Here is a 22977-nt window from a genome sequence, read left to right on the forward strand (position 1 = left end):
ATACTAAATCGCGAGCCTACGTGTGCAACGCGATATCCCCGGTGGTATCGTCGTTTCGCGAGACTTCGAAGCGGAAGAGCCCAGATTCTACCTGGGTCGAAGGCGATCGGAAGAAAGCGGGCACGAGGTCGTCGCGCTTCTTCCTCCGGGATGTTTAATGAAACGCGGCGATAATAAGGAGCGCTATGAAAGATGTTCGTAATGGAACGTTTCGGCCAACTTCGATCGGAAACGTCTGAAAAGTTGGTGGAAAAACGAGTGGAACGTAGGCGCGCGTCTTGTCGACGTCGTTCGATGGTGCGGCGAAATTTTAAAAAATCACCCTCGATACGCGCACGTTAGCCGCGTCGACTTCATTTCCCGAATCGGTCGACAGCCTGGGAAAATCGGGAAAAATCCATTAAACGTAAAATTCAATTTCTACCGAAGCAGAGAAAAAGATAATAGCCACGCACTTGATGCAAAATAACCAGCGTGCAGGGAGGAGGGAAAAAAAGCGGGACATAAATGAGAACTGTTTCCTGCATCGCGATCTCTTCGCTCGATCCTCCCATTCTCCTTTCAATCTCCTTTTATCCAGCGGCATTGCGCCGATTATAGTTTTAATCGAATTTACGGAATGCGGCTATTTTAGCCAAGGGCGAGGGGGAGGCGGGTTGAGGCGGGGCGCGCGAGGGTGGGAAAAAACGGCGTCTCGGCGCCGCCGGTAGACCAGCCAGGGATTAATTAAATGTACTACACGCCGGTACATTCGTTCCGCGATGCTGCACAGAGCGGGAAAGAGGCGAGTGCGCGACGTCGACATATTCCGCGCCGCAGAGAAGCAAAGAACCACGAGGACGACGAAGACGACGACGAAGACGATTTTACGGGGCTCCACGGACAAAAGCGCGTTAGAACGCGCGGGACGGTCTCAGTCGCGGATTACGAAATTTAATTAAAATTTCCTACGGGGCCTGATTCGCGCCTCCTTCTTTTCTCGCAGTCTTCTCCGCTTTCCTCTTTTCCCACCGCGCGTATTGTTTCATCGAGCGTCACTCGATCGCTCCCCCGTCGTCTCTCGCGACTCGCTTCGACGGACGACGACGTTTGCGCGCGAGAAAGACGAAACCCGTCGTCTTGACCGGTGGTGATTGGACAGCGGCTGTCGAGATTGGATTTCGAATCCGAAAGCGTAGAAGAGCTTTCGCGAATCGATAAGCTAACCGAATAGAGACGATTTTTTCCTATTTGTATACCGTCCGGCAGCTAAAAGCGGCAGGTAGAATGCTTTTAAGGGTTCGCGGTTTCATCGGGGATAACAGAATTATCAGCGACTCTGTCTCTCGTAAGCTTGGACGAACTATAAACGGTAGCCTTAAACGCGACAGCTCGGACGCGGTTGGCTCTCGCGATTCTACAAAAGTCGTTTCGAATTCGACCCGAGAGAAGTTTCATTTCCTCCGGCCAGTTTACCATTAATCTTGAATCGGACAACGAGACCACGATAAAGCCACCCACGCGAACGCGAGCCTATAGGACACGACGCACCAGATAGCCGGCTATACGTAGCTTCTTCTTTGTTGTTTTTCATCGCTGTATACCGGTGTTTGCTTCTTTACGACGTCCCGAGACGCGCACGTAAACCAACCAAAGACTCAACGTGGAAGCGGTAACGTTGAATAAGTGATGCTCCCACCTCGATCCTCCGAGGCAGATACGCGGCTCTGTACGTAAGTTCGCGTGACCTTCGTTCACGAGCACCAGAACGAGAAACGAAAAAGACGAGACCAATCAAAACGTAAACTCCGCGTTGGTCTAACCAACGAGTGGCCGGTGCGGCGACTCGTTGTTGCGTGTTACCTGCGGACTCACGGAAAAACGTATCGTGCGGCGTGTACGTCGCTGACAAATACCACTTGATACACGCTCGAGGTTCTGCGATTCCATTGGCTTCTTTTTCTTTTTTTTTTTTCCCTACTTCCAAACAATTACGGGGCAAACGGTGTATCGAGAATTACGGTGGTAACGTTTGTGTCGGCTAACGGTTCGGTTTCATCGACGACGCGATATTTTCGACGAAGCAGCGTCGCGGCGAGTAGTCGATTAACGTACATCTGGCTGCAACGTACGCGCCAAACGAATAATGATACGACGAGAGATCTTAATTTCGGCGTATTAACTATAATCACGTTAAAAAAGAGTCTGGGTGGCATGTAAATGAATTTTGTATTATACGTTATGCGCGTACCAGCGTATCGTAATTACACGTTATTACTTCGTATCACGACACCCTTATCTCGGCTGTTTCACGGCAATTATAATTTTGACGTGGATGATCTGGCTCGCCGAAGCCTCCGGGACCTTAACTCTCCAGGCGCGTCCACCTTTTCGATCGTCAACTTTCTTTTTACCAAGATTCCGAATTTTCCGTCCGCGTTTATCTAACGCGATACGCCGGTGTCAACGTCTCGATCGATCGACGATAGCGGCGCGTAAGAATCTACGTTGACGCTGATCCGTGGCAGTGCCGGCGAAGCTAGTTAAAACTCGCGATAGTTAAAATCCACAGGGTCGAAACGCGGTGGCTTTAACGCGCAGTGAGAATTAAGTGCATCCTTCGTCGTTTATTCACGTCGAGGTGAGATAAGAGGACCATTAACACCGGAAGAAACCGCTGACTCTGGTACGAGCAGCTTCTTTACGGATTCGTTTGCTGTTCTCAGAACGAACGCGATGACGAAAGACGAAAGACTAGCCCGAAGAAACGACGCGACCTACCGATCGTTTCTCTTTCTTCCTCTTCTCTTCTTTTTTTTTCTCTCTCTCTCTCTCTCTCTCGTTCTTTTTAACGACGTTTCACGAGGTGTACGATCGTTCGGCGAGCTCGCGACGCACACCAAGAGAAAGTGCAAACAACTGCGAACGAGCTGACCCGGGAGAATTCCACAATTATCGCGAGGCTAACGCGCGCTACTCCGATTTGTAGTCGGCGAATGCGTCTTCCTAAACGAGGACACCGCTCGCGAAATAAATTCACCGCGCTTTAAGATAATACGTCGAACCAACTCGTTAACTGACTTACGTAAGTACGTACCTATTATTATGTAATTCTTTGGAAAATAATAAACGCATCGATCACATCGATCGGAGAACGCTATTTAAAGGCGAGCGCGATGCTCCAATTTCGAATTAGCGGATGTGCTTCGGCTCTCGCGTACCTCATTTTTTTTCCTGCCGATCGATAACGCTCGAGTTTTCACGGTAAACATTTTAGAATATCGCGATGTTCGACCAGATAAAATCGTACACGCTCGTTGCGTATTCGTTCGCGGCAACTAAATTTCTCGACGCTCTTTATCGCCACACGAAATTCCTTCAAATTTTCGAGCGATACAAGGATAGAAAGGCGACACATCGAAGCTAGTTGGCTGCTGAAGCGAGCAAAAGTCTCGTAGAGAGAAGACTAAAAGGAAAACACCACCGACCTCGCTAAGGAAATAAAATAGTCAAACTGCAACATGGCATCCCGCTGGGAATAGCCATCACGTGTTATCTAGCAATTAAGTTCGAAAAATTTAGCGAACGTCCAGTTGGACAAATTGTAAAGTACAAATTAAGCAATAAAAAAAAAATTTTAGAAATAACCCTCCCCTGTAATTAGCCGACATATTCAGCGGTGTTACCATTTTTCTACCATAAATACCATAAATTGCTTTATCCAAAGATGCGATCGAGCGAAACACACGAATCGCTTTTATCAAGTTCGACGAATCGTAATTTACGCCTTAAGTTTCGCGCATATTAAATTCTTCCCTTTTTTTTTTTTATATATAGATAACCAAGACCATAAGTGAAATTTTCTGAAATTCGACGTAATATAGAGCTGGGAAGAAAAAAAAGAAAGAAAAGAAGAGAAAAAGAAATAGCCGGAGCAGCAAGAAAGCGTGAACCTTAAAATCGACGTTAAAATCCGTTAATGGAGAAAATAAACGTTGTCGAACGTGGTGAAAGATGTCGTAATATTATGGTGGTTCAACTGGTATCAACTTGTATGCTAATGAATGTGCGTAGCAGTGAAGGCTGGTTTGCAAATGGCGGCCGTCTACCCTATGGAAACCGCCAGCCATTTCTACGCTACGAATTCTTCGTCTCGGCTCTTCCTTCCAGTAGAAAAGCCGAGGTTCTACCGATTTTCGCGTAACATCGGAAAATTAGTCTCCCGTTAAAGGGAACGAACGAGTTACGTGGAAACCAGGCGTACGATTTATCGCGCGTTTCGTTCACCGATTCCGTTCGCTGGGAATCTCGCAGCGTTTCGTTGCTCAAACGGGAGATGTCCGCGATAAAAACGCTAGCGTTTCGCTATTGTAACGCGGTGTTTTACGTGCGGAGAATCAACGAAAATAAGCTTATCGATCGAACTATTTCGTGCGGGGATTTTAAATTGGATCGCACACGGGATACCTTGGACGCGATGGCTCGATAATCAGATCGAAATTTTACTTCTTCGATGCAGTTTCGTAGAGAAAATTGCAGATTCGACGAGTTCCCATTAGCTCATTTCCGCGTATTTCCGTAATTAAAATTTTCTGAAATTTGCTCGAATTAAAAATCGTCTGCAAGAAACGCCGAATTTTCTTTGCTGAAAAGCATCGTTCGTTAAGGCGAACACGCATTACTACGGTCAAAAAGGAACGTGGATGGAACGACTTGCGAGTTATCGGACCTCGCAGGTCATTTTCTTGGAACGTGGGTTTTTCTGGAAACGCCGAGATTTGGGAAAGAAAGGAACAGATGGAAACTACAAAGGAAATAACATTTGGGAATAGGAAAAGAATGTTCTTTGGAAACGGCTGACATCGCAACACAGATCAATAGGTGGAATACTCGGTCTTTGAGCGTATTCAAGGACTTAAAACTCAGGTAGAGAAAAGTATTAAGGAACTAATTTCAACCTTCCTAGAAATCGGCCCGGACCTTTCGAAACACGATCAAACGGACGCAGATGCGGCCCTAACAATGCGGACAAGATATACCTGAACCTTTTGTTCGAGATTTCCCGAACAGAAATTTTGACGTAGACAAATGAAAACCTTTGAGAAATCGACGGATGGCTGACCCAAACGCGATCCTATCTCCACGGTCCCTGTATTTGCCTATTGTGAACGCACGAAAAGAAGGGAAAAGCTTTTGTGAACCGTCACAAACGTCTTTTGTAAATATTCGTTTGGAACAAAGATAACTATCTTGAAAATAACTTTTCTGTAAATTACTGCAATTTATCTTCGTTGCCACTTTCTCCGCAAGTACGTCCTTGGAAATTGCTGTTTTATTCGATGATCGTTACGTTAATCGTTAAGTGAAATAGAAATTAAAAACGCATTCGGATAAACTTCTCTTTACGACGTATCGTTCGATCCGTTTGAGTTTTCCGCTCAAACTTCGCATATATAGACACCTACGTTACCGATGAGGAAAAAGTTTGATGCGCGTTTCCACCAAAAGATAGAGCCACGTACAACGCTCGCGCGCGTTTCGTGGGGACACGCAATATCGTTTATCAAAGCGTCGAACGTTTCCTTTTACACGCTTCGATCTATTCGTCGATTCGTCGATAGATCATATTCCCCCGTCATTGGTTAAGCATTGATCTGGCTATATTTGTATATCGTACATTAGATTATATTAATATTAAAATTGTGTGTAATAAGTTATGCCGTCAATTCGTTGCTCGTCGCTATTCTCTACAAATTCTATCTATTTAGGTTTAATTATATCCGAATTAGAATCACCGCTTAATTATTTAGAAGAACGTTTCGCAAAATCCGTGACGATCGTTCACAGATTTCGTACGATTTCACTCGAAAATGAATCGATCGTGTCGAAGAGCAACGCTGTCTAGTAGGTTACAATTAAGCTACGAACGTCGGTATAACGTGTTTATGGCGTGTAGCATGTCACGGCAATGCTGCCAACGTTAAAACTAACGCACGATCGAAGGTTCTAAAGAAAATCTTACCGAAATTCGATTACAGACGATCGACGATTACTAAACGAGCGAAAGATGTTTAAAACAAATACAAAACGAACATTTACTTCTCTTTCGGGAAATTATTCCATCTTGAAGATTCTCGTAGAATTAAAAAGTATCTCAAAGAGTGGTAGAAATCTATTACGGAAAAAGCACGAACAGCCAAAGACAAAAGATCAAATTATATTCGTAACGATACACCGACGATGACGATGCTCGTTGTAGGTACGAGATTGAGAAATGGCAGAAGCACGAAGTAGCACGAAACTCAGGCACCTCTCGCTCTGTGTGTGGAAAGTTTTAAGTAAGTACAAATCGAATGCTGGAATTCCACGTGTCTTCGAGAATATGCCGGTGTATTAACGTGTCCTGCATCGCTACAGCGAAATTCGAGTTTGGTGTCTTCGACGCAAATTCTGTTCCACGCAATATGTAAATCGTCTCCGTAACTTCGTAACTATCGCCGAATATCCAACAAGCCAAATATTACTTTACTGCACCTAACCTCTACGTTTCCATTATCGATAATATCGCATCGTTACCGTATCGCCAAATAGACATTTTTTTTTCGAAAAATACAATTTTCTACTTCAATTCTAGAAAAGAGGAATTCCTAAATATAATCGATGCTACCTTCCTAAAATATTTTCAATTTTCCAGATTTAGTTTTAGCTGTGAAGCGGACGGGGCCATTGCTCGAACTATTTCAACTCCCTTCGTTTGTCATATTTTCATACTGTTTGCATTGACCTCGAAAAAAAAAAAAAAGAAAAAAACTAGTCACAACACGGTCATATATACTTTTATTCCGGATTATTTATGATAGCAAAAGAAAATCTCTGGGTTCCGGTATATAATTGATCATAATAGCGTCTCATCGTTTCATGCAAAATATCTTTGTCGGTGGCCACTCTCTATTTTTACGCCACCGTACGTTGGCATTACCGTGACACGTAAACGCCTGTATCTACTACGAGTGCCCACGTGGACATTTTTTTCGGCCGACCTTTATCGTGCGCCTCTTTCCAGTGAATCACTATTATAACGTTGCGTTTCGTTTCGGCCATCATATCTTCGAACTCGCGTCCACGATTCATTTATTCGGGATTATCGAGTCTCAAATTTCCGCTAGATTACCGATTTCATTAAAGTTCGATAAAAATCTGTTTCTTCGCGTAACATAATCTCTTCGTTGTAACGACACGCGTGCTTGGCGTAATTTTTTAAATGATTTTTTTTTTTTTTTTTAAATCACGGAATCGAATATTTTTCCGCGAAATATGCAAACCGAGAATTCTTAAATCGTTCGAGATGCGTTTTAAACGGCATTTTAGACATTTCGTCTGTGCGGCGAATATTTCGGAACTACGACAAACGGAATTGCTATTGCCGTGCGACGAATGTTGTAAGCATATCGTCATTGGTATATCGCGGACAAGCAAGTGAATTAATTAGAACGGTTGAGACGTTTCTCGGCCAAGTTAAATAAGCGTTAACGTAGAATTTTCATTTCCCGCCTTGTTGACGCCGAAACCAGCCGAATTTCAGGGACGATGGCAAAGTTGTGCCACGTGCGATATCAAGGCCACGGCCAGTTTACCAAAAGGAAAAAACAAAAGTACCATAGTTACACAACGTGTAACCAGGAAGTTAAATAAGTAATAAAGAAAAGCGTATTCTGTTCCGTTAAGGACAAAGAATCGAGCCTATATTCAAGGCCTATTAACATGCGTTTCGGCTACTTGAAAAGTTATTACTCGGCTCGCTAGTATCGTTCCACATAAAGTTCTAGAAAAACAACTGGCTGGACAGAATGGTTAGCTTCTAACGACACGTACCACCACCAATGCCGAAAGATTTCACGAAATGAATCAGCTATTACGAAAGCTTCGACTTTGATAAAACTAACACGGCGAGCGAGCGCCGAATTTCCGTTTAAAAATCCTCACTTCCAAGAACGTAACAGAAATCTACATTTTCTTTTTATTCATGGCCAATGGACTTGCCAAACGAATTCACGTAATTTTATACTTGTCACGCGCGAAATAAAGTATATACCGGAAGTCAATGTTCGATGTTTAGTTAGTCAGTGGGATGGATTACGATACGGTGAACCAATGGCTCGGATAGATCACGAAGGAAATATCTGCGACGAATTACATGGTTATCTACGGGACGATCAGACTAGAAGAGTAACGTACGTTAGACGATCGAACAAGCTTAAAGAAAAAAAAATGGCCATTACGTAATTTAATTACCAAAGCATTAAACGTGATTTTAAAATCTTATGTAACAACGACACGCAGTGGAATAAATGAAAAATTTCTCGCGTCAGGCACGATAAATTTCGTGGAACACAGTATCCATGTAATACCGTTAATATTTCATCGTCTTTGAAAAGTTACTTTCGTTGTGTGCTTATGTGCCTGCGTGTATATATATATATAGAGTGTTTGTGGATGATCTGTTGATACAGAGAATCGTTAGGTGAGCCCTAATATCGTTCATGTTTGTTATTATCAACCTATTCCCAAAAGCAAGCTTGTAACACCAACGTACCCGTAAATTTTCCCATATACCGAACGAAAATCTTTTCCAACGATGTTTCTTGTTATTGTAGCAGTTGTAACGATACGTGCGTGCGTTTGTAAGTAATCTAGACTAGACTAGAAGAAAGATTTCGTTGGTTGGATAGGACGTTAAAACATATCGAAGGAATAAAGCTGTTAAACGTATAGCGAGGATATAGGGAAAAACGCGAGGTAAAAATAAATGGAACAAATAGGCGAATCGTAGAGAGAAGAAAAGGCGCGAAATGGTTAGATACGCGGTGTGATCGGCGAATGGTATCGGTGAATTTCTAACCTCACCGGAAACGCGATACAAGTATCGGAGATTCGTAAATAGAGGATGACTAATTTACCTCGTGGCATCGCCGTTTTTCTCCTCCATTTCTAAACACTCCACATCCTTTACCAAAACGCTACCGTCTGCAAACTTATCCAGGGACATGATTTTCTGTTGTTGTTAATGTTCGTTGCCAATTTCACACAAAAACCGACGAATTATTTACAACAATACTCGAAGTTGTATTTAGCACTGTTCAATATAATATATATTATATTATATATTATGTATATATATATAAATTTATCTTTTCTTCTAAATATCTTTTATAATGCAGCTTTTCGCCGTTAGCTACCGCTAATCGACTGAGGTAGACAAACACTGGCACTAAACACTGGCTGATTTCTCGTTCGCGCGACAGAACGAGCACGAATGAAAGAGAGGAGAGCAAGAAAAAGGAAAAGGAAAAGACGCACAGCGTATACACGGTCAAGACACCACGTATAAACTCTTTCTCTCGGTTCTCCGTATAGCAGCGTCCTCTCTCGCCTCCTTAATTCCGTACTCCTCCACGCGTGTTCCTTCTCCCTCTTTTTTCCAGATTCTCCGGCACACGCTTCGTCTCTTTCCTTGAACACACGATATCGGTGTCTTTCTTCCTTCACCCTTTTCACAATGATGACACACGACGACCACGCGTGGCACACGATAATCGGTAACGATTATTAAAGGCCTCGCGAGACAGCGTGGCAAACAAAAAGAAAAACGAAATAACGATTTAAAGACAATCCACGCGGCACACTGCTAACGGTAATTTCCTTTCAAATGATAGAACGAGTCTCGCCGTTGATCTCTTGTTCTCTCAACGACGGCCGAAAAGAAACTCTTGCGGGTGGAGTAGTTTCCGTACTTTCCTCCTTGCTCCGGCGGCTTTCTACTACCGTACCCCTTCCCCTCGATTCCCTTACCACCGCTTTCTCCTTCTTCCTTGCGCACGCTGCCGTCTCTCCTTCTCTCTTTCTAACTAACGGAGAAATCCCTCCACGTATCGAAGACGCGCGAGCACTTTTACCAACTAAACTGAACAGACAGTCTAGTGCTCGTACGTGATTGGTTGATCAGTACGATCTCGGGACTGTGCGTTATCCGGTTCCCGCTACTGCTCTCGAAGAAGAAGAAGAACAAGAAGAATGATGGACACCGTTTTACGCGATGACACAACGGGTTAGTAACGCCGGTAGAAAAAAAAAAAGATACGTCCTCCTCTCGCAATTACGTTGATCCTCTCTTTGTACGTAACACTTATATACATGTACGTATACGTCGAAGACGCACGTGGATTAATCGGTCGTGTTACAAAGGTGGTGTACCGATACGCCGTTTTACTCTACCGAATACGAAGTGACACGACACCCGGCCTCTTTACCGTGCGACTGCGTTTTAGTATATTCGTAAATGACACTGGCCTTAACTCAGTGCACGTATACGTAGGTGCGTCGTCCTTTCTCTGTTCTCCGATGATTCTTTCTTTCTCTCTCTTTCTCTCTCTCTCTCTCTCTCTCTCCCTCTTTCTCTTACTCTATCTTTCCCTCCCTTTCGTTCTCTACTACCCCTTTCTCCGTTTTTGCCGAGCGTTTCGATCAGCGCTGCTTGCGATCACGACGAATACGCGACGATCAATGGGGTATAAATGCGCGTCGAGACAGGCAGATTCTCGTCCGAGTTTAACGCACACCTATCGAAAAGCGCGAACGCACACGAATGTCGAATCGGAAGAAAAACACACACACGACTAACAGCAGCGTGCTACGCTGACGGCGGTTATATTGGCCGGGATATCTGGCGAGAAAGCGCGGTCGTACACTGATATTATTTTTATAACAACGCGGTGCGCGGCCGTCCTAGGCCGCGCCCAATATACCCCCACCATTAACCGGGTTTCCTCCCCTCCACCAACTGTTCCTCCCTCTCCCGATCAAGGGGAAGCCTTACTGTTCGTCCCCACCAAAGACATAGACCATCGTACCGGCGTGTGAGACTCGACAGAGAAGGGTGAATAGGAAAACGTTCTCCTCGACTATCCTGCGTGGGTATATCAAAGCTGGTACATTTTCTTCGCACGAATGCCATCTTGCTGCTCGTCGTTTTTTCCATCGTCGCGTTCAACGTACCTTTCTTCTCTTCGCTTTCGACAAAAAACAATACTCGCGATAGATTTCATTCAACTATCTATTAAACACGTACATTTCTCGTATTTTCACACGACTGGCGTACCACGTTGCTCGTGTACAGAGTCGCCATCTGATGGATGCCGGTAAACACTAAAAGTTGTTTTTCCATTTCTCGCTCCATTCTCCTGCTACCTAATTTATGGCACTTCTGCGAAGTGTGCTGCGAACGTGAACAACGTAAAAGTGTCGGATGAGATAAAAATCGAGTCATCGCGTATACCGAGTTTCCACGACTTTCCTTCGGTATTCAATTATCCATACTTCTAAATACGTACCCTACCGTCTATTATATCGTACAAATACAATTTTTTCTGTTTCATGGAAAACCTGAACGATCGTAACGTAGACAGTTTGAAATATATAAACATAAATTTAATAATAAATTACCGTGCTAGATTTCGGAAAATTTTCATTTGAAATATATCGTTTCGTACCATCGACTTGCCAGATAAATAAGAAACGTAACGCTTCACCCTTTGCCTCTACAAAGTCAAGAGTGCTTCTCTGATCAACTTGTGAGTCGAAAAAGGGGAGATTACAAGTGCCCAACCACCGCCAAGTTCTAAAAGACACCGCTCTGTACGTTATTTCACGTGCATTTCACTCACGATTCATTAACCTTCGAATCGGCAAAGTACAGTCGTCGAGCCTTCGAATCTATGCATAGAGTTTTACCGAACGTTGGAAGTACGGATTCCTGGTTCTCCGTAGAACTACAGGATTGATTCCGTTACGGAGGTCTCGCTTTGTTCGGCCAGGTAGGAAGGAAGGATTCGCCTTTCTTTTGTGCATGCCTGCAGGTATATGGGTGCAGGTCGACCACGGATATTCCTGGCTTTTCTGCGCTCACGTTTCATCCTCATTATCTTTGGCAATGACGAGGGTGTTATCCTTGAACTAGATTTATCATTCACAGAACTCTATGGCCGGATGGCACTTGAATTTCTGATGCGTTCAAACACCTACCATAATTGAGTTTCGTTATGCTCTGTCAGAATCGAAAGCAATCCTAGTACGTCCCTCGTACGTTATAAAATACCATTTGTAAAAAAAAAAAATGTCCGTTTAGAATCACTCGGTTTCTTCTACATCTAGATCACGTCAAACTAAATATCGATCTATGGTCTTTCGTTTCGTACATTCCTCGCAACCATAAAAGGAATATACATTTATCCTTAGCGAGTTTAAATTCGGTCATTCCGCGGCCAATGCCGTGTAGTATATCGAGACGAGTTCTACTGGCATTTGATCTGAATGGCACACCTGTACAACTTGCGTCATGTTCTTCCGGAAGAAAACAAACGATGATTACGAATCACCGAATTACGCCAAGGGGGTTCGAAGAAAGAGAAAAAAAAAGGAGAAAAAGAGAAGGGAACACCGCGAGGGGAATGGTCACATAACCGAAGAAACGTTGATCCATTATAAACAAGTGGACAGCCAGTTAGAACACCGGGTCGAACTTGAATTTTGAGCGTGCTATGTGGTCGCGTGGTTTCACTATGAATTTTTATTACAGAGGGTAACTTAACGAGCGATAGAAATACCGTTCTTTTCGACGCAACAAATAAAAATCCAATCGTTCGTGTATGCTTAGACGAAACGACTTTTCCGATGTTCATCGTCGAATAAAGTTTCAGACAAACAGGAAAAAGTATAATTTGATTTATCGATTTAATAAGAATACTCAAGCCAGGCATCGTTGTTCCTCGATAACATCGATGTTCGAACCAAAGTGATATACAAATAATGCATATAGAGGCGAATAATCTGCCGGAACATAGACAATTCTCGCGAATTAATAATAAAAACCGTAACATGTATTTTCCATAATATATCGTCGAGAGTCACATGATCGGGTCAGCACGTAAAAGCTCTAGCGTCGTTTGTCGCACACTTTTTCTTCCCTCTTAGCCTCCATCGACTAATTCGTTAAATGATCAATCGATTATCCTCTTCATCGAGCATAAATCCACATCAGCTTCCTGGAACCGTCTTCCACAGTTTGCGACTTATTTTCCCTTTACCAGACAAAGAAATCGTCGCACCTACCTTACTAGCTTATTACTCGCGGACTCGATAAAAATATATCAATCGACACGACGCAAATCGGACGAACCGACGAAGAAACGAAATATCGACGAGCTTTCGCAGCGTTTTCGCAGAATCTGATCGTACGTAAAATTTACTCGTAGATCGACTGCAGTAATTCGAAAATTATATATCGTCGTTCTATCATGCGAGTACGAAATAGCATCGAATTCGGTTCGTCATTCATGCCCGGACGAAAGTGTGGACTTGCGAGCGTGGCGGCTCTTTGTTCCACGCGGTAATGACGGTTGGGGTAGGTTAAGGCAGTGTTTAAAGATAATTAATAGTTGCACGGCTCGTAAATATCGGTATCAATGAAGCGTGGCCAAGACCTAGCGTGGGATCGGTAAATGGTTTCCGGGCGTATAAAAATTAATGGATCTGTTGTCGACCTTGGTGGAAACTATCCTCGTTCGATTGTATCGTTCAAGGCTAAGAGCGGGTCGCTCTTAGGAAAACGATATTTCCAAGAATCTTGAACGACGCCCTTGAATTTACGCGCGTTTCCAACGCCGCGTGTTGTTTCTTAAAGCCGGTTAGGTTTTTTAAACGATTACGTAAACCGGATCGTAAGCGTACGAATGCGACCGAATATAATTACTTGGCCGCTGTTATCAACGTAATTTCGAATGGCAATGCGATCCACGTGATTCCATAAAATCGTGGGGTGGGTAGTTTAATAACTGGGACGGCCGTGGAAACGAGCGATCCGAGACGAAGGGAACGAACGAGAGCGGCTTTTACCCCTCCAGGGTGGATCAGCCGATGGAAGGAAAGCAAGGAGGAGCGACGTAATTCGGGCCAGGAGGAAAGGGTCCTCCAAGGGGAATATAGAAGACGTCGGTGTACAAGGGGAAAAGGGAGAATTTAGGTGGGGACAGAGAGGGTAACGGGGGAAAAGAGAGAGGGAAAGAGAAATGCGAGGGTGCGTAAGGGTGGCGGATCCCTGGAATCAATAGTGGCCACGCACCCTTGAAGAATTTTCGCACCAGGAGTCCGGATGTCTCAGGACAGGCTGGGAAAGCTTTCTCCGCTGCTATCCAATACTGCTTTATTCCGTAAAGAAAATCCGATCGAAAAAATGGTATTTTTTAGGAAAGTTAGTGCAATGATTTATCCTTTTCTTATCGTACAATTAATGAGAAGTATATGAGAAGATTGGATCGACGACGAATAAAATACACGTTACAACCGTATTTACAAATAAACGAATTTTCCAATTTGCGCGGTTATGAGCGAATTAATTGTAAATTTGCAACAAATTGATGGCATTCGCGCATTTGGTATTCGATAAACGTCTAGTCTCAAATATTTATCAAAGCTTTTGTTTTAAGAGAACGTACAGAATCGAGATAGACCTGGTTACTTAACATTAAGACGCGGATTCGCCACGAAAAGTGCACCGTGTTGTTTTTGAATCGTTAACTCGTACGAATAACGATCGACTCGTGCTTTTCACTCGATACTTTATCGTAAACAAACCGAAATTGAAACGTTTCACGGTAATTGAATAAAAAAAACGAACGTGGTCTCGTTCATCTCGTGTGATGTATTTGTTCGTGAGACTGTTTTTCGGGATATCGTATAACGTTCAGTGGCAGGAAATATGTGTCTTACAGGTCAGTGAGTAAAGCGGAGAGGCTGGGAAAAAATGACTCACCTCCAACCACTGCCAACTTGGCCAACTGAAGATTCCGGTAGGGCGTCGCCGCTACCCCTAAAACAAGGAAACGGGAAGCTGTAAGATAGGTAAGGATACAGGAGTTTAAGGATATCGAGATAGGATATTTAGGATTGGGATAATCTTACTTTTCCTTGATGCGTTTTCCACGATGAACAAAAAATATAATAAAAATATATGTATATGTATATAGATCATAATTAAACGAGTATTTTCTTTCACGCCAAACCTTCGTATGAATTTTCGAACGACCAAAGTAACTTTGAAATCGAACGCTCGTTATTCGATTCTTTAGGCGCGACTTACGTTTTAAGTCGCGTTCGCTTTCGTAATTGTATCGTGATTTCGCTTTTACTCTCGAGTGGTTTTTTACCTCTTTGAGTAGCGAAACTTTTGTCAACTCGATCCGTCTTTCCATCGTACGCGTCCTTTGTAGATGAAAAGACGAGAAACTATGACGTAAGAAAGGAGAAACGTTCGCGACACTCGGCAAGAAGAAAAAGTTTCGTACAGCGGATAATTGGAGGCCTCCGCGACATGCATATTAATCGCAGTCTATCTGTGAGAGAACAAAAAAGAATTAATAATAACCGCGTCGCCAAGATACCGATCTGACCGGTTGGTTGGCCAGGTGCAGCGCGTCTTCCGTGATCCGTGCATATTCTTGCGGGTTTCTTTTTCACGGCATCCTTTTGCGTCGGTCACGCCAATTAAGAGGCATCGCCGTTAAAATCACCTTTACGCTATCGTACCAGCTACTGTGCAAAGTTTCAATTTGTCAAAAGTGAAACCTCTCGATACGTACAACGTTTCCGAGAGTTTCGCTTTCGTTGTTCCGGTAACATGGTCGCAACGCGTACATCGTCCGATCCTCTTTAAACTTAAGCTTATATTCTTACAGCATTCGTTCGATTCTATTCGCTCGCCTCGTTACGACCATCGTTCCGGGAAATCGGTTCCTACGTACGCGATTTCGGAAATTTCCCTTACCGTTCGATCAAAACGAATCCGAGTCGATTACGAAAATCGATCCGCGTTCTTGGCTGCACCCCTTATAAAGACGCGATCCGGGCCACGGCATAAAACTAAATCGTTCCGGTAGAACAATTCAAAATTAAGGCATCGAGCGTGACTTTGGCCGGCAGCTGCGTTCAGCAACAAAAATCGCGTCTTCCCTAACACCGTCCAAGATTTTACGATCCGCCGTTCTGCTTGTAACGCCTTAAAGCGGAACCATTGACGTTACAACGGTGAGAAAGTGCATCGACGCACGGGGGAAGTGAAAACAGCGAGCCCGGGGAACACGAGGCGCATACACCAGAGGGGTGAGGGTACATAACGCTTATTGCACGTCAGCGTGCCTCAATTTCGAGATAATTAAGCGAGGCCCTTTACACCTGCGGATTGTGCCAAGTCTGTACACGCGCATACCCGTGTAATTTTCTTTTTTACCGTGACGATCTCTGCTCATCTGTGGATCTGCGCGTGATAAGGAATCATGCGATGAAAACGGCCGGGTAGAAAAAACAAAAAGCAAGCCAAACCACCTCCACTTTTTGCTGCAAAAGAAAGCTATCGTCATCTTGACTTAATGTTCTTACGTGCCCTTTCCTTCGCCAATGATTAATAGCTATTAACAAGGGGAACGACCTGCACCAACATTCACGATAAAACCGTGCAAGATTTAATATCCTGAAAAAACATAATTCACACACACGCTCGCAGCCAAGCTGTTTTAATCGTGGCATTACAGCTTTTATACGTTCCTCCATTCCACTTTGGGAATATTAATTACGCCCGAAACCAGCTGTTTTACTTCGCTCTATAAGCTGCCGGTTATTTCGGAAATACCGTGGCTATTTCGGAACTTTTCGAGAGCACGGCCACCATCTATTTCGAAGATTTCAAATCGTCGGCTAATCGATTACAATTCGGAAAAATCGACCAACCGTTTCCTACTCGTAGACTGACTGACTTCGAAGCCTGTAAATCGACAATTTACGTTGGACGAGCAATTGGATCATTAATCAGCTCGTAAGAGGTCTAGGTGATAATTACGTTTTCGTTTCCGGCGCATTACTTAAGAGCGTAAATTACTTTCCGCGACTAACAGCCCGGAGCAGCTGATCGGTAATTTCGATCGAAGCTTCTTGGCTTACGTTCAAAGGCTCCCTCGCGTTAGTTCGCTACAGCTAACTTATACGTACGCGATTCCTTGCACCGAAATAATCTCGTTACTTAAACTTCTATCATAAGCGTCGTATCGAAACAGCAAAGATTGCAGGATCTTAAAGATCCAGGTATTCCATAAGCTCAGAATTAAAGGCAATGAAACAGACAATAAACAGAAATGAAAAAGATCAGGGTTAGGTAGCAAGGTTACGCAAAGCATCGTAGCCAGACAAAAATGATCGTTTCTGAGAAACAAAAATTAATTCGATCCAAATTCTCTCGCAAGGATCAACCTATCGGTCAATGAAATTTTCGAAAGACAATTCCAAAGGAGCCACGTTAGCCTGTTGTGTGAACGCAGCTGCACGAAGACGCGTATCGAGCTCCTCCTCGTCAGGATATCGTCCCTCGAGGCTCGTAGGAAGATACTTTGAGCAAACATCGGAAGGAGCGATCCTACCGGGCGGGTCCCGTTGTATCGTTTTGTTTTCGCTCTGCCGACATACGAAGCCACTGGTAGCAGTTGCTTCTCGCAGAAAAAAGAATCGCGGCAACCGGACCGAAGAAAAGGAAAAGTGTGCGAAAGGATAGCAACGACAAACGATCCAGCCCTGTGTTTATCTAGGCCGGCTTCATACGCGAGAATTTGCTAAGAATCGTCGCACGAAGGATTACTCGAGAATTCTAGTCGAAAGTCAGGCGTAAAAACAGCGTTTATTATATTGAAATCGCGTTTCAACAGGTGACAAGTCGACGAGTACGAGGAGATTTTCGAAAGGAGAAACTTCTTTGCTAACTCGGTAACACCGCGTATTTCACAGTGTTTGAAAAAGTTTGAACAAAGTAAAAACTTGAAAGTTCAGGAACGAGGAACACGGCTGGAAAAAAGTTAATTTATGGAATGCCATCGGGCAGGAAGAAAATTCGTGAAGTTAGCTTTGGCAAACGGCGCTTGCGTGGAGCACCAGTGCATTCGACATAGATGCAACAAGTGCAGCCAGGGTATTACAAATCCAGCCTGTATTTGTAACGAGCGTAATTCACCGGAGAATGGCCTACTACTTTCGCCGCTAGTTCCACTTTTTACGAGCGTCCTTTAACCTTAAACTTGCGGATGCTTCCTATTATCGATTGTGCTCTTATATAGGCAAAATATTTACGCGATATCGTAATGATCGTTATATCGGCAATTTCTCAGAAATACGTAACGTTCTCTGTATGAAAGTTTAAAAGTTAAAAAGAATTTATTACTTTTACTAGTGTCGATTGGAACGAGAAACGACAAACGAGAGAGCTGCTTTAATATATCGCAAAAATTGGAAAAAGTAATGCGTGCATCGAGACAGGAAAATGAGCGAAACGGCAAAAGTAACGAACACTGTCGAGATATAACGCAAGAAACGCGGCTACGTGTTACGCGTTTGCAACGTTACGTTATATTACGCGATATCTCGTTTCCACATTCACGTCCATCTCCTTTAACGAAGAGAAATCGCACGTGCGAATAAACTGCACCGCGCCGGCATCTCCGTAATTCAATAAACGTATTACTTTCGGTATCCTGATGTTCTTTCGCGTTGATCCGCGCTAACTGTCTCTCGTAGTAATCCTATCGCGTTCGAAACGCATCGCACACGCACCACCGTTCCCTTCGTTCCGATAAAAAAAGTATCAACAACATCCAGAAATTCGAGTTGCGCCTGCGCTGCGTGCCGAAGCAGCCGGCTGTGCATTGACGCAACAAGTGCATGCAAGATGCACCACGACTCAGGGGGGTGGGGTGGAGTGGGTTGTTGGTTGACGGGGGGAGAGGGAGAGAGAGAGAGAGAGAAAAGGAGAGAAAGAGAGAGAGCGAGGGAGAAGGGTAACGGGGTTGGGTGGGGTAGCCGGAGAAAAGTAGGGAGTCGAAAGGGGTGGAGGACGAGGAGAGGCAGAATTAAATGCAAGGCGAGGGAGGGGGTACACCACCGGAGAAGGGCACGAGGTTGGCACGCGCCGAGTGCAACGATTCGCTCGAAGAAAAGAGAAAGACAGGAAGGACAAGGAGAAAGATAGGCGGAACGGTGGAGAAACAAGGAGAGAGAGAACGTGTGCATCGCATCGAACGGAAAGATGCATCCTCGGCAGCTCTCGTGGCAGTTTTTTATTCGTTTTCCCCCGCATCAACGATGCGAACATTTGTTTGCGGTTTATGAAGCCGAGGGGACAAGTGATATAGACAAACGGCGGCACTTCGGTGCAGGAAATGCAAACAAAGTGCATTCAGTCAGCCGGGTGACCACCGGCTGCAGGGGTCTAACTTACCCCCATGCACCCTTCCTATCGTACGACCTGAATGACCTGATACGCGCTGCGAGGTGCAGCGGCGTTGTTATGCAAATGGGAAAAGTGCAGACCCGCGTGTGCAAGTGGAAAAACATGCGGTTCGCGTGCACTTCGTATTATGAGATATCCACTTGACACCTGAACGTGGAAGCTTGTCAAGTGGTATGTATTTTGTTCGTCCGATCGTAGATCCAGACGTTAGATCGCTGTTATTTATACGCTTGGTAAATAAATACCGATTATCTTTGCGCGCTTATTAGGAAAAAGAAGAAGCAAAGTTTCGATCGGACGTCGATACGTTTTCCATGTAAATATTACGCGCGACTGCGTTTCGATTTGCATCTCGTACAAGCCGGTTTGCCACTATTCCAACGTACGATACACGTGCCTATGTTACGTGGATGCACCACAAAGTGGTGCTGTTTTTCGGCCAGTCTAAAGCAGTCTTTGCGGTCATCGCATTAAATTGATTAAGCATGTGCATGACTTCGAAAGTTTCGAAGAAGCATCGACCGCGCAGCGCACCGTCTCTGAATTATGTATGTCTGCGTGAAAACCACAGAAGTGAGAACGAAGCGATCTAAATCGCACGGGAATCGAATGTATTCTCCGACCGTGCTACGTCACAAACCATGAAAACATCCAACGTTCCCATCAAAAATTTCTATTGACATTTAAAGTATCTCATCGATCACGGCGAGATCTTCGAATCTTTAACTCTCTATTAACTGCCTGCACTTTTGAAGATGCGTACACGCGAAAGAAAGGAAGGCAAGGCATATATTTAGCATATGAAAATAAACGTGCTGATAATAGCATGGATAGAGTCGCACGATGATATAATTGTCACCATTCGTTACGAATTTTCCGTTCGGTTCTCACACTCGCGAAGCTAGAATAACGTCACACATTGGCGGACTTAACACAAAGAGGCCGATAGAGCCAGTTAAAGGAAATAGAATCAGAAACGCGGTGGATCCCATGGAATCATTGTAAGGATTCTTGAGGGGTGAGACCCTCGGACCTTAAACTAGTTTTCGCTCGTACCAGTTCGTTTCTCTTGGACATCTTCCTTTTTCTTTCTCCATCTATTCTCGTCTTTTCTTCTTCATCACTGTAACCACCGTATGAGAGTACTTTACATTTGAAACATATCGGCTTATATGGAAATGAATGTTTAGCCATGCGTCGGTCCTAAACATTAAAAATGGAAGAGCAACACTCGCTGCAGGAAGCTGATACGCGAGTTTCCGAGCTACGCAAAGAGGACAACTCGGAAGTGATACTCGTCCCTCTGAATTGTCAATCTGTCTATTGTCGACCGACGACCTCCCCGCCTAATCTCCTTGCCAGCTATCTTGACAAAAAATTTCATTTACAATCTACGGCACAACGGTTACGTTCGTTGCCCTAATTTAACCCTTTCGCTATGGCAAGGTCCAAAACAACGCGCGTCACGTATCGCATGTTAAGCATCGAGATAGAGAAGAAAAATTGCATTTACCGTGTTACGATGGAAAATGATACTTTATATATTTTACATCGTCGATGCGATCGGACAACCGAATTAAAAGCGATCGCACGTACGGCTCGTTTTACCCTGCATTCATTGCACGTTGCATTTAATTGCTCTTATCTGCTGTCGAGTATCATTATGACCGGCAACAAATCCCCGGTTTATACCTTTGCACGTTCCTATCGTCGATAAGGTTTCTTGTGGCAACAGGAATCGGTGGTATGAATAACCGAGAAGAGAAACGGAGAAAGGAACGAGGTTGGGGGATGGTGAAATAACAGATTGCAGTTGTGGCACGAGCGAGCAGCCTGGACTCAGCTCGGGGCTCGTAAGGAGAAGGCAGGTGCCACATTTTTTTCGAACGCCTGCTCACCGTCGAGGAGGAGGCTGCCTCGATGCGCAGAGGCTCCCAAACGTTCCTACTAGGAAGAAGCTCCGAGTAGAAAGTTTTCGATCAAAACAATAATATCGATCGAAGTAAACGATAATTAACGATCGATCAAATGCCACTTTCGATCAATTTCATATCCTCCACTTACGAAGCATAAATCGATATCGACGTAAAAATTTCTTGATTAAAAGATGCTCATCGAACAACGTCAAACTCCTTTGTAATAGAAATTCAGCCAGAGCAAAGATATAAGGACGATTTAATTTCAAAGGAGTTGCGCTAATAACGATCGTGTAGGTGTAGGTTTTCAGCGAACAAATTAATGTTGACGCCCGTTGACAAATACGATCAACGGATAATAGTGGCAATAGATACGTACCAGCGATCCATGTGTGCGTAATATATGTGGCAGCATGCAAAAAAAATGGTGCAAATGTAATTCATATTCTACAAATTTCCATGCATAAATATAGAACGACGCCATTTAACGATGCTAGAATTGTAACATTGTTTATCCCATTACGGCACCTATGCTCCTATCGACAGAAACAATCGCGATAAAAGAATACCGCGGAAATTTGCATAACAATAGATAACGAAGTTTTCGAGGAAGTTCGCTTCGGTCGAACCTCGAGCGAGGTATGTAATTGGCCATCTTTGTTTCGTAGAGCTAACCGTACGATTCCTTTGATGGTATCCGACAATTATTCAAAATTCTATGACGCGAATGAGTTCCACTGCGGATAATCCTCGACGATTTTTGCTTGGACACGTTCGGCACGAGTTCAAACTCTCGTGTATGCGCGCTCGCGCGCATTTACTCGCGTGCGGCCAATTATGCACCTCGTTATGCCGGCATTACGCGTGATCTCTCTTTTGATCGAGAAATTGCCTAAGGTTAATAACCCCTGTTGAAGTTTGTGTAAGCGATTATATAAAATTTTTCGAAGACAAATGGACTATTAGCACGTAAGGACAAGTTGGTTCGGCGCTATCCGCACGGTAGCAGAACCTGAGAAGTTGAGCAACTTTCTGGAAATACTTAATGTATAATATAAGTGTAATTCGACCAGGCGTTTCCTGCACGCTCGCCAAATTTACGACCGTTTAAAGGACAGCGGTTAACGATATTCGTTGACCGAATAAATTTTGATTACAACCACGGTAAGACGATTCATGACTAATTTATTTAATACGTACATATTTGCATACCAAGTAACGCGATGTATAAAGCAAAGCGTTTTATCGCAAAGGCGTTTTAGTCGAGAATATCGCCGATCAACCGAGCAACGTATGTCTTAGCTAGTGGACTACTAGATACGCTTAGTTTCTAGTCAAAATGCGATACCGTGGTATGAAATTCAGACACGATTTCACGCGAACTAAGTTATAAAAATATTTAAAACTTACCGTTTCTTCGGTCCACTAGCTACGGATGGCTCCACGACAAGCACTGATCCGAGATAGGTATATCCTGAAACAAGAAAAGAACACAATTTTAAAGCATATTTATAAACAATACTACGGATATCAAATATGTTTCTACTATTATTCGAAAAGTTATATTTAAATAAATATAGTTTGTTATATATTACAAAGGAAAAAGAAAACCAAAGGCAAGATAACCGAATAAATGGTACATAAATACGAAATAGGCTTGAATTTTCTCATAGCATCAAGGAAATAGGAGAATTGGTTTATTGGGTCAGT

At 43.8% G+C, this 22977-nt stretch overlaps 1 protein-coding gene across 2 annotated transcripts in view; it reads right to left on the minus strand.

Moving 5' to 3' along the window:
- The window catches only part of LOC100647990 (insulin-like growth factor 2 mRNA-binding protein 1), an 88643-nt gene that overhangs the window by 50968 nt on the left and 14698 nt on the right, over positions 1–22977 (minus strand). The window contains exon 2 of one of the 2 annotated variants that reach the window (XM_003399692.4): positions 22678–22741. In XM_003399692.4, the coding sequence (XP_003399740.1) occupies positions 22678–22741 (64 nt within the window). Of the gene's footprint in view, positions 1–8936; positions 10752–22677; positions 22742–22977 lie in introns of those variants that run through there. The other variant, XM_048410953.1, reaches the window with a different exon arrangement.

Source organism: Bombus terrestris, chromosome 12, assembly GCF_910591885.1.
Source record: "Bombus terrestris chromosome 12, iyBomTerr1.2, whole genome shotgun sequence".
NCBI lineage: Eukaryota > Metazoa > Arthropoda > Insecta > Hymenoptera > Apidae > Bombus > Bombus terrestris.